The sequence below is a fragment of the Mustelus asterias genome, chromosome 7, assembly GCF_964213995.1.
Source record: "Mustelus asterias chromosome 7, sMusAst1.hap1.1, whole genome shotgun sequence".
Taxonomy (NCBI): Eukaryota; Metazoa; Chordata; class Chondrichthyes; order Carcharhiniformes; family Triakidae; genus Mustelus; species Mustelus asterias.
In genome coordinates this window covers 38,385,307-38,410,623 of record NC_135807.1, presented here as the reverse complement: position 1 = coordinate 38,410,623, position 25,317 = coordinate 38,385,307, and the positions used below count along the sequence as shown (strand labels likewise).

Below are 25,317 nucleotides of genomic sequence, written 5' to 3'. Positions count from 1 at the left end.
AAAATAAATAGGAAAGGAAGATGGTTTGATAAGAGTTGAATGGATTTTGGAAAGGACAAGAACTGGAATGAGACTTTTCTTATTCATAAAAGCTAACCTCCCCACACATCGGGCAGAATTCTCCCGTACCTCCGTTCAAAGGCAGGCAGGGCAGAGAATTCAGCAGGAGAATGAAAATCAGTTTTATGTCAGTGTGAATTTCCCATGAGATCTTCTGCTGCTATCTGCCATAACGGGTCAGGAAATCCACCAGTAGCCAGTGTGAAACTGATCCACTAATGGGACGCAGGTGATGGAATGATCAGAGTCTTCCATCCACATCCAATTCTCTGCGAAGCCAGCAGGAAAACACGCCAGTCAGAACACGTCTGGAACAATGTGGCGAGTTGTGATTTACCTGAAGAATGCCAGTGGCTGTGTCTGAAGTTCTGGAGGTATGGGAGAATTCTGCCCGGTGTGTGGGGAGGTTAGCTTTTAAGAATAAGAAGTCTCATTCCAATTCTTGTCCTTTCCAAAATCCATTCAACTCTTAGCAAACCATCTTCCTTTCCAACTTTTGTTAATTTATTCATGGGATGTTGGCTAGGCCAGCATTTTTTGCTCTTCCCTCATTGCCTTTGAGAAGGTGCTGGTGGTCTGTCTTCTTGAACTGCTGCAGTCCATGTGGCATAGGTTCACCCACCATGCTATTAGGGAGGGAGTTCCAGGCCCGCCAGTGACCCTGGACCCTGGAACGTCCCAGCAGTGGGTGGGAGGGAGCATCAATCAGGTGGACCTTCCAGCTTCAGCGTCATTGAGGAAGTCCATCATCTAGACTCAGAGGGCTCCTGGCGATCCATCTTCTTTCTTCAACGGTGGGTCAGTGATGTTGGGCGCCTTTTCAATATGGCACCCAGATATGATGGCAGGATGCATGCAATCAAGCCTGCCCCACCATGTAATTTGGTGCTAAACCCCCGGATGAATAATTAGTGAGGTTGGGCTGGAAGATGTGGCACGGTTTCCCCTCAGATCCCACAGTGGGGAACACTCTACCTCCCCATCCCCACCCCCATTATGGGACTTAGTCCCAGATATTAGAGTTTCACCCATCATGTTAGGGCATTACATTTTCATCGAGCTTGTACATAAAAGCAAACAGAAAAAATATACATTTACAAAAACAAATGAACGGGGGAAGTTTATTCATCAATGTAGTTCCAATATCATGGATGAGTTGACCCATATGCCTATGAATCCCTGTGAATGAACTTTCAACAACACTTGTACCAAGATTACCTGATCATCATCATTTGCTGTTGCCATGTAAGAGATGATGCTGTGCAATTCCTCAGCTGAAACTGCTTTGCTGATAAAATCCTTCACCAGATTGAAGAGTGACAGCTGAACAGTTTTAACATCAGCTGTGACCTGGTAATCCTTCTGTGGGCTGAGAAGAAAGGAATAGATGATGAAAGTGATTGTGAAGCTGCTGTATCCCTCAAGTATGGTAATTCCAACACAACACTTGGTTTCTTGATAGCTTGGTTTTCATTCAATGCCTTGAACAGGCTGAATAACCAGTAACTGGTTATTCGGCCTGGGGCAGAACAGCCTGGGGCGACACAGTGGTTAGCACTGCTGCCTCACAGCGCCAGGGACCCGGGTTTGATACCCGGCTTGGGTTACTGTCTGTGTGGAGTTTGCATGTTCTCCCTGTGTCTGAGTGAGTTTCCTCTAGGTGCTTCCGGTTTCCTCCCACAGTCCCTAGATATGCAGGTTAGGTGAATTGGCCATGCTAAATTCTCCTTCAGTACCTGAACAGGCGCTGGAGTGTGGCGACTAGGGGATTTTCACAGTAACTTAATTGCAGCGTGAATGTAAGCCTACTTGTGACTAATAAATAAACTTTACTTTACTTTAACTCAATTAATGGTAAATAATTGCATACTCTGTTGAAAAACTGGTAACTGAAGTGCAGAAATTCACTACCTGCAAACCAAACGACTGCTACAGTAAACCTTCCCACTCACCCGTAATGTGTCCGGATGGAATCAAGTATGTACTGCACACCGTACTTCTTTCTGATACGCTGCTTGTGATCTTTGATAATCGTGGATAAGTACTGTATGTGCCCTGCGAATGTAAAGAGAATCAGGTGGTGAATTGTCTTCCTGCTCACATAGCTCATCTCTCATTAATCTCAAATTACCAGCAAAGGGAGTTTATGAGGTGCAGGCAAATTTTACAGGTGGCTACATTCTCATCGAGGGATTGGCAATAAAGCCTTGCCAAGGACAGCCATATCCCAAGAATTTTTTTTTTAATAAATGGGGGAGTAAGCAGCAATTTGTGGTCTTTAGGATGAGGGATGTGAATGCTGGGGAATAGAACACTTTCCATTTCAGATACGTTATCAGCACAGCCAGATGCAGAGTTAGGCTCCCTTAAATCTTCCTCAACATGTTTTAAGCCCAATGTTACTGGATTAATAACCCAGTGACCTGCATGAAACATTCTGAAAAGAGCTCAAATCCTCCCATGACAATTTGAATTCTAGAAATAGAAGTTTTCAGTAAATTTAACTACAAAGCTGCTGGGCTGCTGTAATCTGGTTCACTAATGCCCTGATATGGAATATGCTACTCTGGTCTCACAGACATATAGTTGACTCTTAGCTGTCCTCCAAGGTGACCTAGGACACCCTCTGTTGCATCAAACTTTTGATGGGTAGGAAATGTTAGATTTTCTGTCCCATCACATTCTGCCCAATCCCTTGGTTATCCTAATATGCACATTCTGAACTTAATTTGAACTTCTCTGCGAAACTTCTGAAAGATCATAGAATCCCTACAGTGCAGAAGGAGGCCATTTGGCCCATCAAGTTTGTACTGACAACAATCCCACCCAGGCCCTATCCCCATAACCCCACGTATTTATCCTGCTAGTCCCCGTGACACTACGAGACAATTTATCATGGCTAATCCACCTAACCTGCACATCTTTGCAGATTTGCAAGTTGCAGATTTTCTGGTTTAAATCTATTCTTCAGGTAAAATTTTGCCAAAAATGGCAGAATCTTGGGTCCGGTACATTTCGTGCCACCGGTGTGCCGCGTTTTTGGGCTGAATCTTATGGCTCATTAGTGTTCATTTCTATTCTCACGAGTTTCACGCCGCTCCAGTGGCCTATTCCCTCTGATTCGCCTGCCACGTAATGACTTAACTGCTGCAGGCACTGGGAAGCTCCATATAAACGGCGCCCCAGCACTCCCCAGCACTTGTTTCATAATGACTGCAGGGGATGGCAGCCTAGTCATTTCAGGCAAAAGGGCATGGAAGTCAGCAGGCCACCTCAACCTCAGCTGTGGATCCTGAGGAGACACCTTGACGTAATGGGAGGGTGAGGAACACCCTCTAACAGCTCGGTTAGAGTTGGAGTAATTATACTTAAATCATTTTAGGCGCACAGGCTGTAAGAGGAACCATTTGGTTCTGAATGTTTGTCAATAAATTTCACTTTGTTCACCCATACAGTCTCCACCCTGTCTGTTCGAACCACCAAGCTTTGGGGAACCACCACACTCATCCAGCACCTCATCCCTGTGGAGTGTGAGAATGGCAATTTTGTGTCCCTCTTGCCAGCCCCCATTACGGAAGGGCATTCCCTCACCTGTGATATGGACAGGAACTCAGGAAGGAGGACGCGGGAAGCGCTGCCCGCATACCAGCCTTCATTAACCCCATTAGATCAAAGGGCGCCTGACATGAAGGATAGAGAAGGCCTGCAAGTGACCCCTCCCGAGCCCTCTCCCTGAAATGGTGATTCTGGGACCCTCACCCATGGCCCCGAGTTGAACCTATCCATCTCCTCCAAGTCTTCTCTGCTGCCCCCTGAGCTGTGTACTCCACGGAGGGAGCTGGCTGCCTGAGCACTCATCTTCGATACTCCCCTCACGCTTCTGTAGACCTGTTGTAAATGGCGCCAGTGTGACGCAAATCATGCCCTCTGCACTTTGAACCCACACTGCCATTCCCGCAGAGGGGGAGTGTGGGCCCAAATTGCCCCCTTCATCTTTATTATTTATATCAAATTCAAAGATGCGGGTGTCACGTTGGCACGGTGGTTAGCACCGCTGCCTCACATTGCCAGGGACCAACGTTCGATTCCCGGTTGGGTCACTGTGCGGAGTCTGCACATTCTCCCCATATCTGCGTGGGTTTTTTCCAGGTGCTCCGGTTTTATCCCACAGTCCGAAAGACGTGCTGATTAGGTGCATTGGCTATGCTAAATTCTCCCTCAGTGTGCCCGAACAGGCATCGGGAGTGTGGCGACGAGGGGATTTTCACAGTAACTTCATTGCAGTGTTAATGTAAGCCTATTTGTGACACTAATATATAAGCTTTAAAAGAAAACTTATTAAACTTTTAAAGATGAAAGAAATATTTAGATGGGTTGCCAGTTCTGGCAGCTCAGTACATAACCATACAGAGCTCAGCAGGCCAGAGACATAGCCTAAATTTAAAAAATTTCTATTGACATAGGTTCAGTTCTTTTTGGGCACGACTGTTTTCAGTTTGGACTTGACCTGATCCTCCCACTTCCTCCTTCCCCAATACTTCGCTTTCATGTGGAGACTTGGGTTTCGCAGTACAGCAAAAGGTTTTTCAGGTGAAATGTAAGTGGTTACCCAATCGAACGGCGAAGTCGCTGTGGCTCCAGATGCGGAAGTCAAAGAGCAGGTACTGGTACATGTAGTGGAGTAGGAGGTTATTGCCTTCACTAGCTGCCTGCTCCATCAGGAATTTACAGGCCATGAGCACATTCATATCCACTCTGTGGCTCGGAACCTAAGTCAAAAGATACAGTTATATTTATGACTCTATGTAACTTCTTCCGTGATGACAGGACATCTCAAAGTTCTTTTTAATGAGGTACACTGGAGTGTGGTCACAGTTGTAAAGTAGGAAACATGACTACCAATGTGTACAGCAAGATCCCACTAACAAATGACATGATAATCAATTTTAGTAGTGTTGATTGAGGAGTAAGTTGTGGCCAGAATTAGTCAATTCTTCTTCAAATAGACCATGGGTCTTTTAATGACCACCCAAGAAGCAAGATGGAGCCCAAGTTTAATATTTTGAGAGAGAAATAGCCTATTTGACAGTCCAGCACTCCCTTGGTACTTCACTGTGGCACCTGCCAGCTTAGATTTCATGTTCAACTCTCCAGAGTGGTTCTTGCACCCATGACCTCCTGATTCAAGAGACAGCGCGACCATTGAGCCACAGCTGACATGTAGATGAATGAAAAGAGTAGTTGTTAGGAACGTAGAATTTGTAATGATATAAAGAAAAAAAACTGCAATCCTGTACCTATCTCAGTAATGATTCAAACGGTCTTGCAAGTTTATAAAAGATTAAGTATCCCACATATGACCTGCACCCAAGATCACAATAGGTGCTTTGCCACATACTCACATTACACCTCAGTGTCTCTCTACTGCTTATGATGTTTTATTTATATTCTTTTTAGCCTCACTAAACCATAGACATCTGCATTCCACAACCCTTTACCCAGTTTCAGTACCAGTCACTATAAAGATGTTCCTAGTCTTGTTAAAAATTATGATCTCAAAGTTGCACGGAGAAGCAGATGATTGTGTTTACAAACCAGGAAAAGAGAACTGAGCCTGCAGCTGGGATTGATAAAGCAAATTTAATATACATGTGTTAGCTGGCCTTAGAGAATGTTATTGTCACCTTTTGTAATATATTGTACTGATAGTTACTTTTGGAGTCTTTAATTCCAAGATTTAACCACTGTATTTCATATAACTAATTCTTTCCTTGTGAGCCCAATCACCGATTTCTCTTTGATGTCATTATGTCTAACAGACTCATGAACAATTTGAAAAGGGATTGCTACCAATAACAGGCTAAAGGGACATATGCCTGAAAAAAAAACATTTGTAGGATTATCGGGAATGAGCTGGGGAGTCAGGCTAATTGGATAGCTCTAGCAAAGAATCAGTACAGACGCGCTGGGCTGCATGACCTTTTCTGTCTTGTGCGATTCTATCATTTCCTCTTTTCAGCACTATCATGTACCATTGTGTCTGTGCTGGTTCTTTGATCGAGCAAACTAAAATGAATCCCACTGCCATACAATACTATCCCCCCACAGCCCTCTGTCCACTTTCTTTACAAATTCTCATCTAATGTTCCTTTAAAAGGTCCGATGGTCTCTGCATCATCCACTCCCAACGATATCAGTCCTCACCCTTTTAGTGAGAATTATAAATTGATCCGTTATCATCTGAGAAAACAGAGTGGCCCAATTCACTTTTTATAATTTAAAAAAATTATATTAAATCTCCTATCAGCCAGTTTTGCTCCTCTGAAAATTACCATAACCAATGCCTTTAACACAGAAAAATAAACATCCCACAGTGTTTCAAAAATGTGCAAAATGTAAACAAAAATGGATGCCTAGGCAAAGGCGGAGATATTAGGAAGCATGGTCAAAACAGGTGTTTTTTAAGGAAGGTCTTGAAGGAGAGACAGAGGGGTTTATCGGAAGGAACTTGTAGGGCTGGAGGAAGTGACAGATTACTGGGGATAATCAGAAGACCTACACGGGGATGAAAGTATTAAATGTGGCACTTGGAGACTGTAAGTCACTATAGCTCAGTGAACACTGGTATAATGGGTGAATGAGACCTGGTACAAGTTAGGAAATGGGTGGCAGAGTTTTGGATGAACTAAGAGGGCATGGCAGGTCAGTAGGAGAGGGTTGGGATAATCGAGTCTATAGATAAAAAAGGTATGAATATGAGCTTCAGCAGCAGATAAGATAAAGTAGATTCCAAGATGGAGTTTCAGGAAAGATAGGCATAGATCATAGAATCATAGAACTCCACAGTACAGCAGGAGGCCATTCGGTCCATCAAGTCTGCACCGAGCATCCCACCCAGAACCTATCCCTGTAACCCCACATATTTACCCTACTAATCCCTCTTACCTACACATTTTGGGACACTAAGGGTGAATTTAGCATGGCCAATCAACTTATCCTGCACATCTTTGGATTGTGGGAGAAAACCCACACAGGCATAGGGAGAATGTGCAAACTCCGCAGTCACCCGAAGTGGAATTGAACCCAGGTCCCTGGAGCTGTGAGGCAGCAGTGCTAATCGCCTTGCCACCGTGCTGCCTCCAATAGAGTTGGGTGGCAACATGTTTAAGAACTTTCGCAAAGTTGGGGTGGTAGACTGAAATAATAGAAGGGTCATGGATGAATGATGATAAATATTTTGGAAGGGATGTAGACAATTACTGAGCATTTGTACTGTTTGATAGTATGAGGTCCAGGAAATTGTTGGATGGTGCTAGTTGAGTGGGAATGTGGTCAAAGTGCCATGGACAGGATGAGCTTGGCGAGGGAATGCAGTGTGATGGAGAGAGATGAGGGCTCAGGCTAGATTGGAAGAAGCCTCTTGAAAGGTTTAGCTTGGGGGGCAAAAATTGTTGGGTTGGTGGGGGGTGTGGGGAGAAGGACAACAACAGAAGCAGCTGAACATTCTCAATCTTTGTGATAAAGAAATTTATGAGTTCTTTACACTTGTGGTTGGAAGTGAGGGTGAAGGAGGAAGAGGAAAGGGGTTTAAGGAGATGGTTGACAGTGGAAAATAGCCAGGGATTATTTTTGCTCTCCAGGATGATGCTGCAGTAATGCACAGTTTAGGTATAACTCACATTTTTTCTTACATAGAATCATAGAATGTTTACAGCACAGAAAGAGGCCACTTGGCCCATCATATCTGCACCAGCCAAAAAAGGAGCCACCCAGCCCAATCGCACTTTCCACTATTTGGTCCATAACCCTGCAAGTTACAGCACTTGAGGTCTATATCCAAACACCTTAAAATGAGTTGAGGGCTTTCGCCAACCTTTCAGCCAATGAGTTCCAGACCTCCACAACCTCATTTCCTCATTTCCCCTCTCATCTTTCTACCAATCACTTTAAATCTATGTCACTTAGTCACTGACCTCTCTGCTAAAGTAAATAAGCCCTTCCCATCCACTCTATCCAGGCCCTTCACAATTTTATATATCTCCTCATCCTTCTCTGTTCCAAGGAGAGCAACCTCAGCCTATCCAATCTTTTCTCATTGCTGCAATTTTCTAGTTCTGGCAACACCCTCATAATTCTCCTCTGTGCCCTCTCTAATGCAATTACATCCTTTCTTCAATGAGGTGGCCAGAACTGTACACACTGCTCAAATGGTGGCCTAACTAATATTTTATATCATTCCAGTGTAACCTCCCTGCTCTTATATTCTATACCTCGGCTAATAAATGAAAGGATCCCAAATGCTCTTTTAACCACCTTATTGACCTGTCCTGCTGCCTTCAGGGATCTGTAGACATTCACTCCAAGGTCTTTCACTTCCTCTACACCTCTCAGTATATTGTGTAATTTGTGTAATCCTTTGCCTTGTTTGACCTCTGCAATGGGTGAGATTCTCTGGCCTCCATTCAGCGCCAGGAGGAGACATGCCGTTCATTGGCGGGATCTTCTGGTCCCACCACTGGCAATGGAAATTCCCATTGAAGCCACCCCACACCGCCAGGAAACCCCAGGAATGCGCTGCTGGAGGGACCAGAGAATTCCAGCCAATATATCAGCACATACTTCACTGGAGAGAATTCCTTTTGCCACTTTCTGCCCATGTGACAAATCCATACCTATATTTTCTTATGCCTGACATCATCCTAGTGAATCTAAGTTCTCCCCCTCTAAAGGTTTTATCATCCTTTCTCTAAAAGGATATAAAAAGTTGCAGCCTAAGTTTTATATAAACTCTGTTTTATTAGTTCCTCTTATAGCCTGTGCGCCTAAAATGATTTAAGTATAATTACTCCAACTCTAACTGAGCAGGAATGATCACCCATCAACATTCTGCAAATATAGTAATTTCTTTTGGTTAAAATTGACATGCTTAAACAAAATGTTTACTCTGAGATAGGTTTAATGGAACTTGCTAGGTTTAAAGAGATCTCATTAAGTTTAATGGAACCTCATTAACTGCAAAGTCACACCCTTTGTAGCCCTTTGAAACTTGTTACTGATTTCCTTTTTCCTGATACTGCTCCTACAGGGACATCCACTTCCAGCTCCCTATAGTGGGAACATTGACTATTTATATATATATTATTGCAATGGCTTCAATCAGGCCACTGAGGTTGGCCTACTGGAATATGAACTCCATGATTAAGGAGTCAATAGATGGGCCAATTAGGGAGTCTTTTCCTTGTATTTAACCAGGAGTGTCAGTTCCTCTGCCGCTCCCAAAGGGAGACTGCTGATTGATAGCACTGTGTGTACTGATGTTGGAATTGTAAATAAAGGGATTTTGGTGAAGGGACTTCTGCCTCCGAAGACTTATTACAATTATATATATCAGGTGCAGCATTATTAGATGGGTGGCAATTTAAACAAACTTGAACTGTGTGACTGAAACTGTTCCAGTCCAAAATAAACAGGGCATTGCCTATTTTTAAAAGAAAACCTTGTTAACGTGTTAATTGTTACTGTTGGGAGATGATAGTCCAGTGGCCATATCACTGGATTAGTAATCAGAGGCTGAGTCGAATGCTCCTGGGACACAAATTCAAATCTGACCACAGCAGTTATTGGAAGTTAAATTCAATTAAGAAATGTGGAATTAAAAGCTAGTCTCTGTAATGATGGCCATTAAGTGTCATCAATTGTTGTAAAGGCCCAACTGCTTTTCGGGAAGGAAATCTGCCACCCTCACCCGATCCAAAGTGCATTTGACTCTAGACCCACAGCAATTTGCGTGACTCTTAATGCCCTCTCGAAATGGCATAAGCAAGCCACTCAGTTCAAGGGCAGTTAGGGATGGGCAACAAATGCTGGCCTTGCTAGTGGTGCCTACATCCCATGAAATAATAAATAAAATATTATACTCTTGAAAATAAGGAATCTCTCCCTCTAGCACTGGAGGAGGTGCAGAGGAGATTCACTATGTTGATTCAGGGGTTGAGAGAGTTGGCTTATGAGGAGAGACTGAGTTTATACTCGGTTATACTCAGTGGAATTTAGAAGAATGGGGGGGGATCTTATAGAAACATATAAGATTATGAAGGGAATAGATAAGATAGAAGCAGGGAGATTGTTTCCACTGGCGGGTGAAACTGGAACTAGGGGGCATAACCTCAAAATACGGGGGAAGCAGATTTAGGACTGAGTTGAGGAGGAACTTCTTCACAAAGGGTTGCGAATCTGTGGAATTCCCTGCCCAGTGAAGCAGTTGAGGCTACCTTGTTGAATGTTTTTAAGGCAAAAATAGATACATTTTTGAACAGTAAAGGAATTAAGGGTTATGGTGAGCGGGCAGATAAGTGGAGCTGAGTCCACGAAAAGATCAGCCACAATCTTATTGAATGGCGGAGCAGCCTTGAGGGGCCAGATGGCCTACTCCTGTTCCTAGTTCTTATGTTCGCTACACTGTCCTTAGAAACATTGAGGGTAGAGCAAGTAGACCATGGGTTAGATACAGAATAAGAGCTTCCTTTACACTACAAATTTACAAAGATCATACCACAAATCAATCAGGAATGGACTGAAGGCTGACTTCTGTGCACTGACTTGGTGCAGGCAGAGGCAGGCATGTGTAACTCAGTGACTGCCTGTGCGTGGGAAAAAACAGGAGGTTATGTGGCTAAACTGGGAAGGTAGGTGGCAGCTTCAGAGTATATTGGTTTCTGAAAGAGTTGGCTGATAACCCTGCATCGCAGGCACTGACAACCAAACTGAAACAAGGGGAGGTAGTGGTGTGGTGTTGGAACAGGAGCTGATTACTGTGTGTGGAGGAGGGAGTGGCAAAAGGGTTGATTACTGTGGGTATGAGTGGGGAGGAGAGGAAGGGGCTGATTAATGTAAATACGGGCTGGAGAAGAGAGGAGCTGATTAGTCTGTGTGTGGGTGGGGAGAGGGGCTGATTACAGTGTGTTGGGGGTGGGGAGAGGGGCTGATTACAGTGTGTTGGGGGAGGGGAGAGGCACTGATTACAGTCTGTTGGGGGTGGGGAGAGGGGCTGATTACAGTGTGTTGGGGGTGGGGAGAGGGGCTGATTACAGTGTGTTGGGGGAGGGGAGAGGGGCTGATTACAGTGTGTTGGGGGTGGGGAGAGGGGCTGATTACAGTGTGTTGGGGGAGGGGATAGGCACTGATTACAGTGTGTTGGGGGTGGGGAGAGGGGCTGATTACAGTGTGTTGGGGGTGGGGAGAGGGGCTGATTAGTGTGTTGGGGAAGGGAGAGAGGCTGATTACAATGTGTTGGGGGAGGGGAGAGGGGCTGATTACAGTGTGTTGGGGGAGGGGAGAGGCACTGATTACAGTGTGTTGGGGGTGGGGAGAGGGGCTGATTACAGTGTGTTGGGGGTGGGGAGAGGGGCTGATTACAGTGTGTTGGGGAAGGGAGAGAGGCTGATTACAGTGTGTTGGGGGTGGGGAGAGGGGCTGATTACAGTGTGTTGGGGGTGGGGAGAGGGGCTGATTACAGTGTGTTGGGGGAGGGGAGAGGGGCTGATTACAGTGTGTTGGAGAAAGGAGTGGGGCTGATTACAGTGTGTTGGGGAAGGGAGGGACTGATTACAGTGTGTTGGGGGTGGGGAGAGGGGCTGATTACAGTCAGTTGGGGATGGGGAGAGAGGCTGATTACAGTGTGTTGGGGGTAGGGAGAGGGGCTGATTACAGTGTGTTGGGGGAGGGGAGAGGGGCTGATTGCAGTGTGTTGGGGAAGGGGAGAGGGGCTGATTACAGTGTGTTGGGGGAAGGGAGAGGGGCTGATTACAGTGTGTTGGGGGAAGGGAGGGGCTGATTACAGTGTGTTGGGGATGGGGAGAGGGGCTGATTGCAGTGTGTTGGGGAAGGGGAGAGGGGCTGATTACAGTCAGTTGGGGATGGGGAGAGGGGCTGATTGCAGTGTGTTGGGGATGGGGAGAGGGGCTGATTACAGTGTGTTGGGGGAGGGGAGAGGGGCTGATTACAGTGTGTTGGGGGTGGGGAGTGGGGCTGATTACAGTGTGTTGGGGAGGGGAGAGGGGCTGATTACAGTGTGTTGGGGGAAGGGAGGGGCTGATTACAGTGTGTTGGGGGTGGGGAGAGGGGCTGATTACAGTGTGTTGGGGGTGGGGAGAGGGGCTGATTACAGTGTGTTGGGGGTGGGGTGTGGGGCTGATTACAGTCAGTTGGGGAAGGGGAGAGGGGCTGATTACAGTGTGTTGGGGGAGGGGAGAGGGGCTGATTACAGTGTGTTGGGGGAGGGGAGAGGGGCTGATTACAGTGTGTTGGGGGTGGGGAGAGGGGCTGATTACAGTGTGTTGGGGAAGGGGAGAGGGGCTGATTACAGTGTGTTGGGGGTGGGGAGAGGGGCTGATTACAGTGTGTTGGGGATGGGCTGATTACAGTGTGTTGGGGGAGGGGAGAGGGGCTGATTACAGTGTGTTGGGGGAGGGGAGAGGGGCTGATTACAGTGTGTTGGGGGAGGGGAGGGGGGCTGATTACAGTGTGTTGGGGGTGGGGAGAGGGGCTGATTACAGTGTGTTGGGGGTGGGGAGAGGGGCTGATTACAGTGTGTTGGGGGTGGGGAGAGGGGCTGATTACAGTGAGTTGGGGGAGGGGAGAGGGGCTGATTACAGTGTGTTGGGGGTGGGGAGAGGGGCTGATTACAGTGTGCTGGGGGTGGGGAGAGGGGCTGATTACAGTGTGTTGGGGGTGGGGAGTGGGGCTGATTACAGTCAGTTGGGGATGGGGAGAGAGGCTGATTACAGTGTGTTGGGGGTGAGGAGAGGGACTGATTACAGTGTGTTGGGGGTGGGGCTGATTACAGTGTGTTGGGGGAGGGGAGAGGGGCTGATTACAGTGTGTTGGGGGAAGGGAGGGGCTGATTACAGTGTGTTGGGGGTGGGGAGAGGGGCTGATTACAGTCAGTTGGGGAAGGGGAGAGGGGCTGATTACAGTGTGTTGGGGGAGAGGAGAGGGGCTGATTGCAGTGTGTTGGGGGTGGGGAGAGGGGCTGATTACAGTGTGTTGGGTGTGGGGCTGATTACAGTGTGTTGGAGGAGGGGGAGGGGCTGATTACAGTCTGTTGGGGGTGGGGAGAGGGGCTGATTGCAGTGTGTTGGGGATGGGGAGAGAGGCTGATTACAGTGTGTTGGGGGTGGGGAGAGGGGCTGATTACAGTGTGTTGGGGATGGGGCTGATTACAGTGTGTTGGGGGAGGGGAGAGGGGCTGATTACAGTGTGTTGGGGGTGGGGAGAGGGGCTGATTACAGTGTGTTGGGGGTGGGGAGAGGGGCTGATTACAGTGTGTTGGGGGGAAAAGGGGTTTGTTTCTGTTTGTTGTGTGTGCGGGGTGAGGAGATGGGGAGAGAGGCAAATTATCATAGAATCATAGAATCCTTATAGGGAAGAAGGAGGCCATTCAGCCCATCGATTCTCCAGTGACAACAATCCCACTCCGGTGTTGAAGTGGAAACTTTCCTGCTTCTTGACTGTGATAGAAAGACTCAACAAAATTTGTTCCGACTAAATAACTAGCCTTTATTTACGAAAGACTGCATGCAGTATTGGCTGAAACTTGAGTTCAGAGAGCAGCTGGTACAATTTGCTAATTCTTCCTCAAGTCCGCGCTTACAGAAAGAAACAGTTCAGTATTTATATATAAGCATTATCAGTTTGTGTGACCAGAGCTTATTCAGGAATTTGATCAGTAATAGAATCATAAGCAATGTCATTAATCATGGCACAACCTGCTGACCTCCTAGGACTCTTTGTCTCATCATTCATACCCTTATCCTGTCCTTTGATGTAACAGAAAGAGGTCGGTGACTCCTTCATCCCTGACCTTATCTTGTCTTATTCATACAACCCTAAGTTATGAGGAGTCAATCTTATCAGGCCTTACAGAGGTTAGGCATTTTGGAATAGCCTGACCTTCTCTGGTCTTATTCATGTCTTAAGTTATGCGGAGTCAGCCTTATCAGGTCTTACAGGGGTCTGGCATTTTAAAATAGCTTTGGTCAGCTGTTCTTATATTGTACCAAATAGTTGACCAATTTCCCATCATGCTATTCCTTAGTTCGTACAACTTCACCACCGGCCCTATCTCGTTAAGCCCACATATTTATCCTGCTTATCCCCCTGGCACTAAGGAGCAATTTATCATGGTCAATCAACCTAACCTGCACATCTTTGGACTGTGGAAGGAAACCGGAGCACCTGGAGGAAGCACCCGGAGGAAACCCACGCAGACATGGGGAGAACATGCAAACTCCACACAGTCACCCAAGTGCAGAATTGAACCCAGATCCCTGGCGCTGTGAGGCAGCAGTGCTGACCACAGTGCCACCATGCCACCCAGTGTGAGGCTGGAAGGAGAGGGGTTTTACTGTGCCTTCTGTCACTGAGGAATATGGAGAGCTTGGCTAAAACCTACACGAGTACCTAAGATATCAATGCTTTTCCAAAGTACTTTTCAAACACAGATTTGCATATTTTGATTATGTTTTTTGGTATGTTGATTTACATTACGTGAACTTAGTATTGATATACTGAGTATTGCTATGCTGCTTAGTTTCTGTTTTGCTTTTGCTGACTTCTGGGGTCATGTAAATTTGCATTTGTTAAATTGAGGTCACATTAGATAATAATTTGATAGGCACTGGGGTAGACACAGAATGTTCCACTTTTAGGGAAGAGAAAAACTAGAAGCCGTCACTATAAGATAGTCACTAAGAAGTCAAATAGGGAATTCATAAAAAACTTCTTTACCTAGAGAAAGTGGAACTTGTGACCACAGGAAGTGGTTGAAGCAAATAGTATCGATGTATTTAAAGGAGGCTAGATAACGATATGAGGAAGAAAGGGAGGAGAGAGAGTCGTGTGAATGGAGTTAGATGAGTAAGGATGGGAGGAGGCTCAAGTGGACCTGTTTCTGTGCTGCTTATTTTATGTAATTCTGTGCAATATTCTAAACTAGAGCTGAACCATTTAGCAAGGAAATTGGGAAGGAGCCTTTCACACAAAAAATCTGGAATTCTGTCCCAAAAACTGAGGATGCTGGCTAATTGAAATTTTCAAGATGAAATGGTTAGATTTTTGTTGATCAAAGATTTTAAGGGATATGGAGCAAAAACAGGTAAATATAGATCAACCTTTCTCTTTGACTAAACTTTTGGTCATCTGACCCAATGTTCCCTTTTGTGGCTCAGTGTTATATTTCGTTTTATAATGCTTCTGTGAAACGCCTTGGAACATTTTATCACATTAGAGGCATTAATGAACTGGCTCAAGGGGCTGAATGGCCTTCCTTCTCCTGACATTTCCATTATTTCCTTCTTCCGATATTTCAAGCTCAGAAAAACACCTTGTTGTATCAGTGTTCCTATGGGTGTTGTGTTGGAATTAGGGATCAGTTGTATGCTATAGGCCTGTGGCCATGGTGGTAGAATTTTGACCACTGACCTAGAGTCTTTGTTGCAGTACTCCCAGGTGCAGCACTTGGAGGTGTGGAGCAGAGTCTCGCCGACAATGAGACCTTACCTTTTGTAGCAGGGCACCAATGACAGCGGGGCCATTGCACTGGATGAAATTCTCCTGATTTATGGTATGGTTCCGGGTTAAGTTCTTAACCAGTAGCAAGAATGCAGCCACACTATTCCTCTCCAATTTGTTCTCTATGAAAAAGACCACAAGATAGTTAGGATAAAAGACGTTCATTTATTTCATCCTTATGATATACCAACTCTGCCATCTTGCAATCATAACCTTTCCAAGTTCACACTTGGGGGAGGCGATGACCTAGTGGTATTAATCCAGAAACTCAGCTAATGTTCTGGGGACCCGAGTTCAAATCCCACCACGGCAGATGGTGGAGTTTGAATTCAATAAAAAATATCTGGAATTAAGAATCTATTGATGACCATGAAACCATTGTCGATTGTCGGAAAAACCCATCTGGTTCACTAATGTCCTTTAAGGAAGAAAATCTGCCGTCCTTATCTGGTCTGGCTTACATATGACTTCAGACCCACAGCAATGTGGTTGATTCTCACCTGTCCTCCAAGGGAAACTAGGGATGGGTAATAAATGCTGGCCAGCCAGTGACGCCCATGTCCCGTGAATGAATAAAGAACAACACTAAGTTGCACAAAGCTCCATTCGCTAGGAGACTATATATGTAAATTTAAATGCAGGAACTTATAGATATGGTAAGATTTTCTTGCCATTTATGGAAGCAAAATCCTTTGGAAGGAGTTGACACTTGTGCATGATAGATGCCCCTATGAACCACAGAATCTCTAACGTGCAGAAGGAGGCCATATAGCCCATCATGTCTGCACCAACACTCCGAAAGAGCTTACTCAGGCCTTTACTTTTTACTTTATTTTTCATCAGGCATTTGCTGCTCAATAAAGGCAACTCGTATTTGCTGTAGCACTTTTAGCATAGGAACAAATCTCAAGGCAATAAATTGACAGCAAGTCAAAAGAGATGACAAGGTAAGTTTTAGGGAGCATCATATTAGAAGAGAGGTGGAGAAATTGTCAGCTTTGTGGCTCGAACGCTGAAGGCATGGCTAACAGAAGTGGAATGAAGAAAGTGGAGGGCTGACAAGAGGGTAGAGTTGGAAGAATGCTGAGTTCTCGGATGGTTGTGGAAGTTACAGAGATATGGAGGGGTGTGATCATGCTCTGTTTCTATTTGCACTCCGTGGCTTTCCAATGTTTTTGCTTTCTCCCCTCCTCTCTGGGGATGCTGGAATATGATTGTGGAACCATTCCAGCCAGGATATGATAGCCGTGCCACTTCTCATGTCCAAGCGCAGAGAGTGCCAGGTTGCACAGCTGTTTTCCTGTTCACACCTGATATCCATACACACCCACTCTCCCAGTGTGGGGGTGGGAGTACAATCAAGAGGCTGGGTGTGAGGGGTCTTCGAGCAAGGACGGCACTTCCTGCTTGTAGGGGAGAGAGGTTGATCTGCCTCCTAGCACAGGACACAGAACTGGCTATCAGGAGGGACTCACTCCATCTAAGGTGGCAGTCAGGCCTCCGGGGTGTGGGCACCCTGAGGTGGGAAGTGACCATTCAGTAACCATTTAGTTGCTATTTAGGGTCTCATTGGGCCCCAAGAGCAGGCCAGCCAGCTGATATCTACCTGACAATGGAAGAGGACAGATGATAGGCACAGTGCCACCCATGATGGGCACAGTGCCACCCTCCCCACTTCTGACAACCCACTTGATATTACATTTCTGCTGTTTTTGGGGGGGGCGGGGGGGGCGCACATAAAATTCTGGCCAAAAGATTACCTGAAGACTTCCCGAGTGGCAGGAGCATCCCTTGGACATTCTGTGAAGACGTCAGTTCTGGTCCCACCAGATCGGTCGTCTCTTGATTCTCCTCTGAATCGTCACTTTTGGATGCCACTTGTTCCAGCAGCGGTAGGAGAATGCCCATCCCCCCCATACAGTTAATCACATCCTGAAAGACAAGTAATAATTTAAGACTACAGGAATAAAATTCCTCCAGTGTCACCTACAGTCAGTTGATGAATAAAGCTTCTGATATGCAAAATGGCAATGCACTTGACAGATTTCCGAGAATCACTCCACAGCACCAACTACTGGTTAAATCCTGCAGTGGCATTGTTACAAGCCACTGTTTACATACTAGCCCAGCACTGATTGTCTATAACAGGGCAAACTGCCCTAGTACATAACAGGGCTGGTTGTCCCAGCACCAACTGCGTGCATAAGACTCTTATGACAAGAGGAGTATATCCAGTACTGACTTACAGGTGTTGTGGTGCCATCCCAAATTTTGTCTCCCCCAGGTAAGTAACTCCTTCATTTCCTTTGTCAATGTGACTAAAATCATGGGCCAAGGTTTTGTTGAGATGGCACTGACCCAGTCGAATTGCCAGAAATCCAAGGGATTACCCACCATGGCCACATCTGGGGGGTGCAAATGTATTTTACATCCTTGAGGCAGCAAAAGATCTTCCATCAAGGCTCCATTCCCTTTAAGAGATGCAATCCTACCTCTGAAAACTGTGGGAAGAGCCCTCAATACAAGGTAAGTAGGGTCTGAACCCCATAATCAGTCTGGTAGGCCCCAGCAGGGGAGGTGTTTCCATAGAGGTGGCCATTTCCGCTTTGGGGATTCACAGGGAGCCAGATTAGGAACTCCCTCCCCTCTATGCCAGGTCTGCAGGGAGACTTCCCAGATTCACCAGGTGGTCTCCCCGTGTGGTGGAGGGCCATCCTCCACTGGAAAAATGCCCTGGTGGTATGAAGGTGAAAGGTAAGCTGCTCCACTCCCTCACTCTCCCTTCCAACCTGCTCCTGAGGCCCCAATAAATCCCAGTCATGGAATAGACATTCTGTGTTATGCTTGCTGACATTTTCTACAGAACTGGCACCCACCTTAATATCCCAGTTGACTGTATTGTGTCCCGTCAACCTCCCATCATACAAGTGGTTTGTGGATAGGTCCAAGCAAATTTGATTCCTGTAGGCCTAAAAAAAGAGAAATGGATGAATGTTCTTATAACTAACATGCATGTCTTAAAAAGACAGTTTGCATGGGGTGTACGCTATTAAATGCCTCTAGAAATCACACATTCCCCAATCCATACCCCCTCCCCCAACAAAATCCCCCACAAATCGGTTTCCCTATCATGGGGCTCGCCTCCCCCCTCCTTGCTGTTGCTCTCTAGGTGGTTGGAACTTGTGGCACCTTTGCCGAGTGGGAATTCTTCGTGCACAAGCCTGTTTCTGATTTGTGTGATTCAGTGGTAGGCTTGTTTTCGAACCATCGAGGGAACTTAAACCTTCCTGAATTTGTTGCAATCTTAATTTAAAAAGCTTCCTGGACATACTCACCTTGGGAGTGTAATGAAGGAGCAGCTTGCTACTCAGCTCTGACAGATCACTGTCTGGCTTAAAGGGCAACAGGTTGTTTGGACCTAAGGGACGAAACAGCATCAGAAATAAAGTCAGTCACTGCACTGCCCTTTGCTTTTGTATTTTCTTTCAATTTATGAGTTTGAATCATGAACACAACAATCTCAATTCTAGCAAAGGGCCTTTTACACTGGATCAGGTCACTGTTTATCCCCATGTCCCAGAGAGACCACAGAAGGAAAATGTAGAGAGAGAAACAAAATATAATAAGAGACACAGAGGTAGGAGGCAGAGGTAAAGAACAGTGCAAGGGAGGCGAGGGGAAGACATTGCGAGGAGAGAGACATCAGAAACACAGCACTGGAGGAAGACAATGTCAGAAATATGTTGAGCCAGAGTCAATGACAGTGACAGGGAGTTAGAGAGGTGAGATGGGGAAAGAGTGAGTGAAACAGAGTGTAAAAATGAGAGGTAGAAAGATACAAATACAGAAAAGGAGCCAGAACGAAAGGAAGACAGAGTGAAAAAGACACAGAAAAGGAACTGAGCAGGAAAGAACAAACCTATATTTATCAGCACTGTTCACTTCCCCAAATATCTCAAATCGCTTTAGGAGTGTTGTCACTATTACTTTGTGAGAAAATATGACAACAATTTGGGAATAAACAGGTCCCACAAACTGCACTGAGATAAACAAACAAGTTTTGGTGAGTGAAGAATGTTGGCCAGGACACTGGGGGAAACTCCCCTCTTCTTCAAATTGTCACATAATCTTTACTATCCACCCGAGGACACAAACAGATAGGCAACTCTATCAGTGCAGCACTCTCTCAGTGATGCATTGAAGGGTCAGTCCAGGTTATGCGCTCAAAATCTCTGGAATGGGGCTTGAACCTGCAACATCTGGATAGAGGAGTGACTTCTCCCAGTGAGCCAAGGCTGACATTCGGAAGAAGCAAAGAGAGACAAATGAACAGACTGTAACATCAGGAGAGCTGGGAACAAATGGAAGAACAGTGTCAAAAGTGGTGGCTGGAAAGGACATAGATATAAAGGAAGCATGAGAAAGAGGTAGGAAGAGGAAGAGATGTGTGCATTGTACATTTACAGGAGCTGATATCTGACACACCAGAGTCGTGCAGTACCAGATAGAATTGAATTGTTTGTTTTTACTCAGTGCTTACAGTACATGTGCCATGACTGACAGTGGGACACACAAGATCTATAGAGTACCAGATGGTACTGAATTGTTTGTTTTCCTTGGTATGCACTGTATGTGTACAGAGCTGACACTGAGACATACACAAGCTGTACAGTATCAAATGGAAGAGAAATATTCCCTTTCACCCACTGTGTACTGCATATGTTAGTCATGATGTGGAGATGCCGGCGTTGGACTGGTGTAAACACAGTAAGAGTTTTAACAACACCAGGTTAAAGTCAAACAGGTTTATTTGGTGGCAAATGCCATTAGCTTTCGGAGCGCTGCTCCTTCGTCAGATGGAGTGGAAATCTCCACTCCATCTGACGAAGGAGCAGCGCTCCAAAAGCTAATGGCATTTGCTACCAAATAAACCTGTTGGACTTTAACCTGGTGTTGTTAAAACTCTTACTGCATATGTACCAGTGCTGGCACTGACAAACACCCAGACTGTATATACCATATGGGAATGAACAACCTTGTGTGCGCTGCCTCTCACACGGTGGCCGATCGATTAAACACAGTATCAGTAACACTCACCTGCATTAAAAAGTGCTTTGATATGCGCCAGTTGCAGAGCCTCATGGAACACAAAGACGGATCCCATCTGCCCTTCCAGGGAAGTCGGTGTGCCCCACTCTGTATCCTGCATGCCAGCCGCTATCGTATTCACAATGGCTTGCGGTGAGCTGGAGCCTCGCATAGGAGTTGCGAAGCTGGCCGGGAAGGACTGAGAGCGGTTGAGAGGGGAGTGCGAGGTGAAGGAGAGATCGGGAGACTGGGAAGGAGAAGTAATGATCGTCGTGGTTGTCCTGTGACCAGCTGATCCAATGCAGCAGTATGTGAAAGGCTGGAGAGGAGAAAGGATAAGATTTTTTAAAAATGAAACTGTTCAACGTATTTATGAATTAAAGATAAAAGGAAAGAAACAGAAAATTCTGGAAACACTCAGTGGTCTTTCAGCATCTGAAGGAAAGATAGACAGGTTAATATTCAGTCAAAGACGGGTGGAATCTTACCGAAAAATGGCAAAGTGTCAGGGTCTGACTGAAAACTGGCATATTTATCTCCAGAGAAACAGGTTGGTTTCCTCTCCAGATCTTATGGCCCAGTGTAGGGCTGGGTGAACCAGGCAGGAGGTAGCTGGCGACACCAAGTTTGTATTGTAAATACCTGAAGATTGCAGAGGAAGTGAAGGCGGGGGAAAGTGAGGCCGCCCTATTATTGTGGCTGATGTCAGCCCAGCATTGATTTATATAAACGATCTGGAAGAAGGTGTAACTGGGGTGATCAGTAAGTTTGCGGACGACACAAAATTGACAGGACTCGCAGATAGTGAGGAGCATTGTCAGAAGCTACAGAAGGATATAGATAGGCTGGAAATTTGGGCAAAGAAATGGCAGATGGAGTTCAATCCTGATAAATGCGAAGTGATGCATTTTGGTAGAAATAATGTAGGGAGGAGCTATACGATAAATGGCAGAACCATAAAGGGTGTAGATACGCAGAGGGACCTGGGTGTGCAAGTCCACAGATCCTTGAAGGTGACGTCACAGGTGGAGAAGGTGGTGAAGAAGGCATATGGCATGCTTGCCTTTATAGGACGGGGCATAGAGTATAAAAGTTGGGGTCTGATGTTGCAAATGTATAGAACGTTGGTTCGGCCGCATTTGGAATACTGCGTCCAGTTCTGGTCGCCACACCACCAGAAGGATGTGGAGGCTTTGGAGGGAGTACAGAGAAGGTTTACCAGGATGTTGCCTGGTATGGAGGGGCTTAGTTATGAGGAGAGATTGGGTAAACTGGGGTTGTTCTCCCTGGAAAGACGGAGGATGAGGGGAGACTTAATAGGGGTGTATAAAATTATGAAAAGCATAGATAGGGTGAACGGTGGGAAGCTTTTCCCCAGGTCGGTGGTGATGTTCACGAGGGGTCATAGGTTCAAGGTGAAGGGGGGGAGGTTTAACACAGATATCAGAAGGACATATTTTACCAGGCAAGGTGGTGGAGGCCTGGACACACTGGGAACGTTTAAGACTTATCTAGATAGCCATATGAACGGAGTGGGAATGGAGGGATACAAAAGAATGGTCTAGTTGGACCAGGGAGCGGCACGGGCTTGGAGGGCCGAAGGGCCTGTTCCTGTGCTGTATTGTTCTTTGTTTGTTCTTTGTTCATTGGCTCAGTGGTAACACTCTGGTGCCTGAGTCAGAGATTTGTGGGATCAAGGCCCAATTCAAATGATTTGAGCATACAGTCTCGTACTGAGCGGGCGTTGCATTGTCAGAGGTGCTGCCTTATGGATAATATCTTAAACTGGGGCCCAGTCAAAATCAGTGGGGTAAGCCCCATCATCTGTGCCACACTGAATTCAATTGTGTGTGCTTTGTTTCGGGGAATAAAGGAAAATTCTTACGGGATTAAGTTGCGGTCAGACCCTCACCTCGTTTAGTGAAGGGAACCGTAGCTGTGCCGCCTTCCTCAGAGAACCGTCGGCGTAGATATTTACCACATTCTGCCCAAAGGGTCGGCGGCCCGCCATGTGAATAATGTCAATGCAGTGCTGTAAGCAAAAGATGGGGAGACAGTGAAATCATGTTGGCGAGTGGAAATACCCTTCCATCTATGTTCTGTCTCTTTCTCTCTCTCTCTCTCTCTGTCCTTAATTTCACCAGATTTGATTTTTGTGCCTTTGGCTGACACAAACAGAATTTTTCTGGAAACCTGCACCAAAGCCGAGGTGTAATGCCTGACTTTTCACTGTGAAAAGATGGAGAACATTTGGGTTCAAATGGCTTACATAAGCTGTTAGGTTGCATCCAAATTTCCTCCACCTTTTTCAATGAAACCGTTGTCAAAATCCTTCAATACTCATTAATATAGCATCTCATCATCCCTCGACTGCACTCACATAGTAAGTGTGTGTGTGCTCATTCTCTCACACTCTCATGGTCATCGTTATTAAGTTTAAAGTTTATTTATTAGTGTCACAAGTAGGCTTACATTAACACTGCAATGAAGTTACTGTGAGAATCCCCTACTTGCCACACTCCGGCGCCAGTTTGGGTACACTGAGGGAGAATTTAGCATGGCCAAGGCAACTAACCAGCACATCTTTCGGACTGTGGGAGGAAACTTGAGCACCCGGAGGAAACCCACACAGACATAGGGAGAACATGCAGACTCTGCACAGACAGTGACCCATGCCGGGAATCGAACCTGGGTCCCTGGCACTGTGAGGCAGCCACTAATTACTATTTTTTATTTTATTATCAATTTATTGCTTTGATGTTGCTTTATTTTTGCTCTACAAGTTGTTTCTTTTCTCCATACCTCAACGGTTTTTTGAAATTCATTTTTAGTGTAATGCCAAAGCTTATCTTTCTGAAATTTGTCCATCGGCTCCTTAAGTGAGAAGAAAAACGGAAAGGTGGCCTCCCCAAGTGAAAAGGTTGAGCAGGTAAAAAAAAAGGCTTCAAAGGTGGAGGACACAATGAAATACGAATCGAGGGAAAGTAGTGTTATTTGATTTTGATTTGATTTGATTTATTATTGTCACATGTATTAACATACGGTGAAAAGTATTGTTTCTTGCGTACTATACAGCCAAAGCAAACCGTTGGTAGAGAAGGAAACGAGAGAGTGCAGAATGTAGTGTTACAGTCATAGTTAGGGTGTAGAGAAAGATCAACTTAATGCAAGGTAGATCCATTCAAAAGTCTGACAGCAGCAGGGAAGACACTGTTCTTGAGTTGGTTGGTATGTGACCTCAGACTTTTGTATCTTTTTCCCGAAGGAAGAAGGTGGAAGAGAGAATGTCCGGAGTGCGTGGGGTCCTTAATTATGCTGGCTGCTTTGCCGAGGCAGTGGGAAGTGTAGACAGAGTCGATGTGTTATGTTATGGAAATGGAAGTGTTATGGAAATGGAAGTAGATGACTTTGGTGGAGGAGTGAACTTGCCCCTTGCTTCATCCATTTACAGTTAGCAGACATGCTGATCTCAAACATGTTCCCTGTGAACAAGAGGCATGGAAAGATCCTGTCACACAGAAGCTCAGCACAGTTATAATCTTCTCGCTTGCAGGAGGAACAGTGCCTATCCTTCACGTTTCTGCATATCAGCTTAGCTGCCTCTTGGATGCTGCAGGAAGGAATGATCACGGAGTGAGCACTTTAAAATGGGTCTGATGGGATTGTTCTTTTCACAGGAAGGTTGCCTGTAGTTGTCAGTGATATAGCCTTACATTGCCTAACAAGAATGTTGGCAGGAAAAGCAGAACAGAAAAGTATGTGTTTCCCCAGGGCCCTGTAAATAATTAATCTGAGCCGCTGCTATTCAGGGCTTCCTCCTGCCATCACCATGCTATCACACCCTCCCTTTCACCCGCTCCCCTTCCCCCACCCTCACACTATGACCTTGCAGAATTTATCTCGATTCCAGCTCTGGACTGTCTGTTCCTGAACTGGAATTGGAATCAAATGAGCTACGTTTTTTGAGTGCTGGCTGCTTGCTGCTTCTGTGCAGTGAAACCTAGGCCTCAAAACAGCTCTTGTCTCTTCACTCCTAGCACCAGATGGAGTGGCCCAACCCACGAGTTCCATCTTGCCCCCTGCCCAAAAGCTAAAGCCTGTCCCATTGTCTGACAGCCACTCAGATGACAAAGGTTTCAGATTCAGGCCAGAAGGGTGTCTCTTTAAGGGACATTTTGACAAATACATGAATAGGATTTGAATAGAGGAATATGGTCCCCGGAAGGGTAGGGGGTTTTAGTTCAGTCGGGCAGCATGGTCGGTGCAGGCTTGAAGGGCCGAAGGGCCTTTTCCTGTGCTGTAATTTTCTTTGTTCTTTGTTCAGAGCTTGCTCAATGGCTACTCAGTTAGCAACGTAGCTGCTATAACTGATCTCCGCACTTCTGTGATAAGGCAGGAAATGTTAGACAGGGTGCCTGCTCCTGACCTCAATCCTGCCCCGTCCATCACCCAAAAATACACACTGAATGATGGATGGTGACAAGTTGAGTACAGCTTCAGTGTTCTTATAACCAAAAAGCTGACAGCAATGCTGGTCCAGAATTGTGATTCATCTGAATAATATCTTGTAGGGAAATAAACTTGCCACCTTTACACAGT

At 45.8% G+C, this 25,317-nt stretch overlaps 1 protein-coding gene across 4 annotated transcripts in view; it reads right to left on the bottom strand.

The window, feature by feature from the left end:
* Nucleotides 1–25,317, bottom strand: part of nbeal2 (neurobeachin-like 2) — a 231,847-nt gene that overhangs the window by 75,062 nt on the left and 131,468 nt on the right. For all 4 annotated transcript variants that reach the window (XM_078215895.1, XM_078215897.1, XM_078215899.1 and 1 more), the window contains 9 exons: nucleotides 22,631–22,750; nucleotides 20,728–21,037; nucleotides 18,966–19,048; nucleotides 18,507–18,599; nucleotides 17,391–17,562; nucleotides 15,619–15,752; nucleotides 4,670–4,829; nucleotides 2,013–2,115; nucleotides 1,279–1,429 (listed from right to left, as the gene is read on the bottom strand). In XM_078215895.1, coding sequence (XP_078072021.1) covers nucleotides 1,279–1,429; nucleotides 2,013–2,115; nucleotides 4,670–4,829; nucleotides 15,619–15,752; nucleotides 17,391–17,562; nucleotides 18,507–18,599; nucleotides 18,966–19,048; nucleotides 20,728–21,037; nucleotides 22,631–22,750 — 1,326 coding nt within the window. The remainder of the gene's footprint in view (nucleotides 1–1,278; nucleotides 1,430–2,012; nucleotides 2,116–4,669; nucleotides 4,830–15,618; nucleotides 15,753–17,390; nucleotides 17,563–18,506; nucleotides 18,600–18,965; nucleotides 19,049–20,727; nucleotides 21,038–22,630; nucleotides 22,751–25,317) is intronic.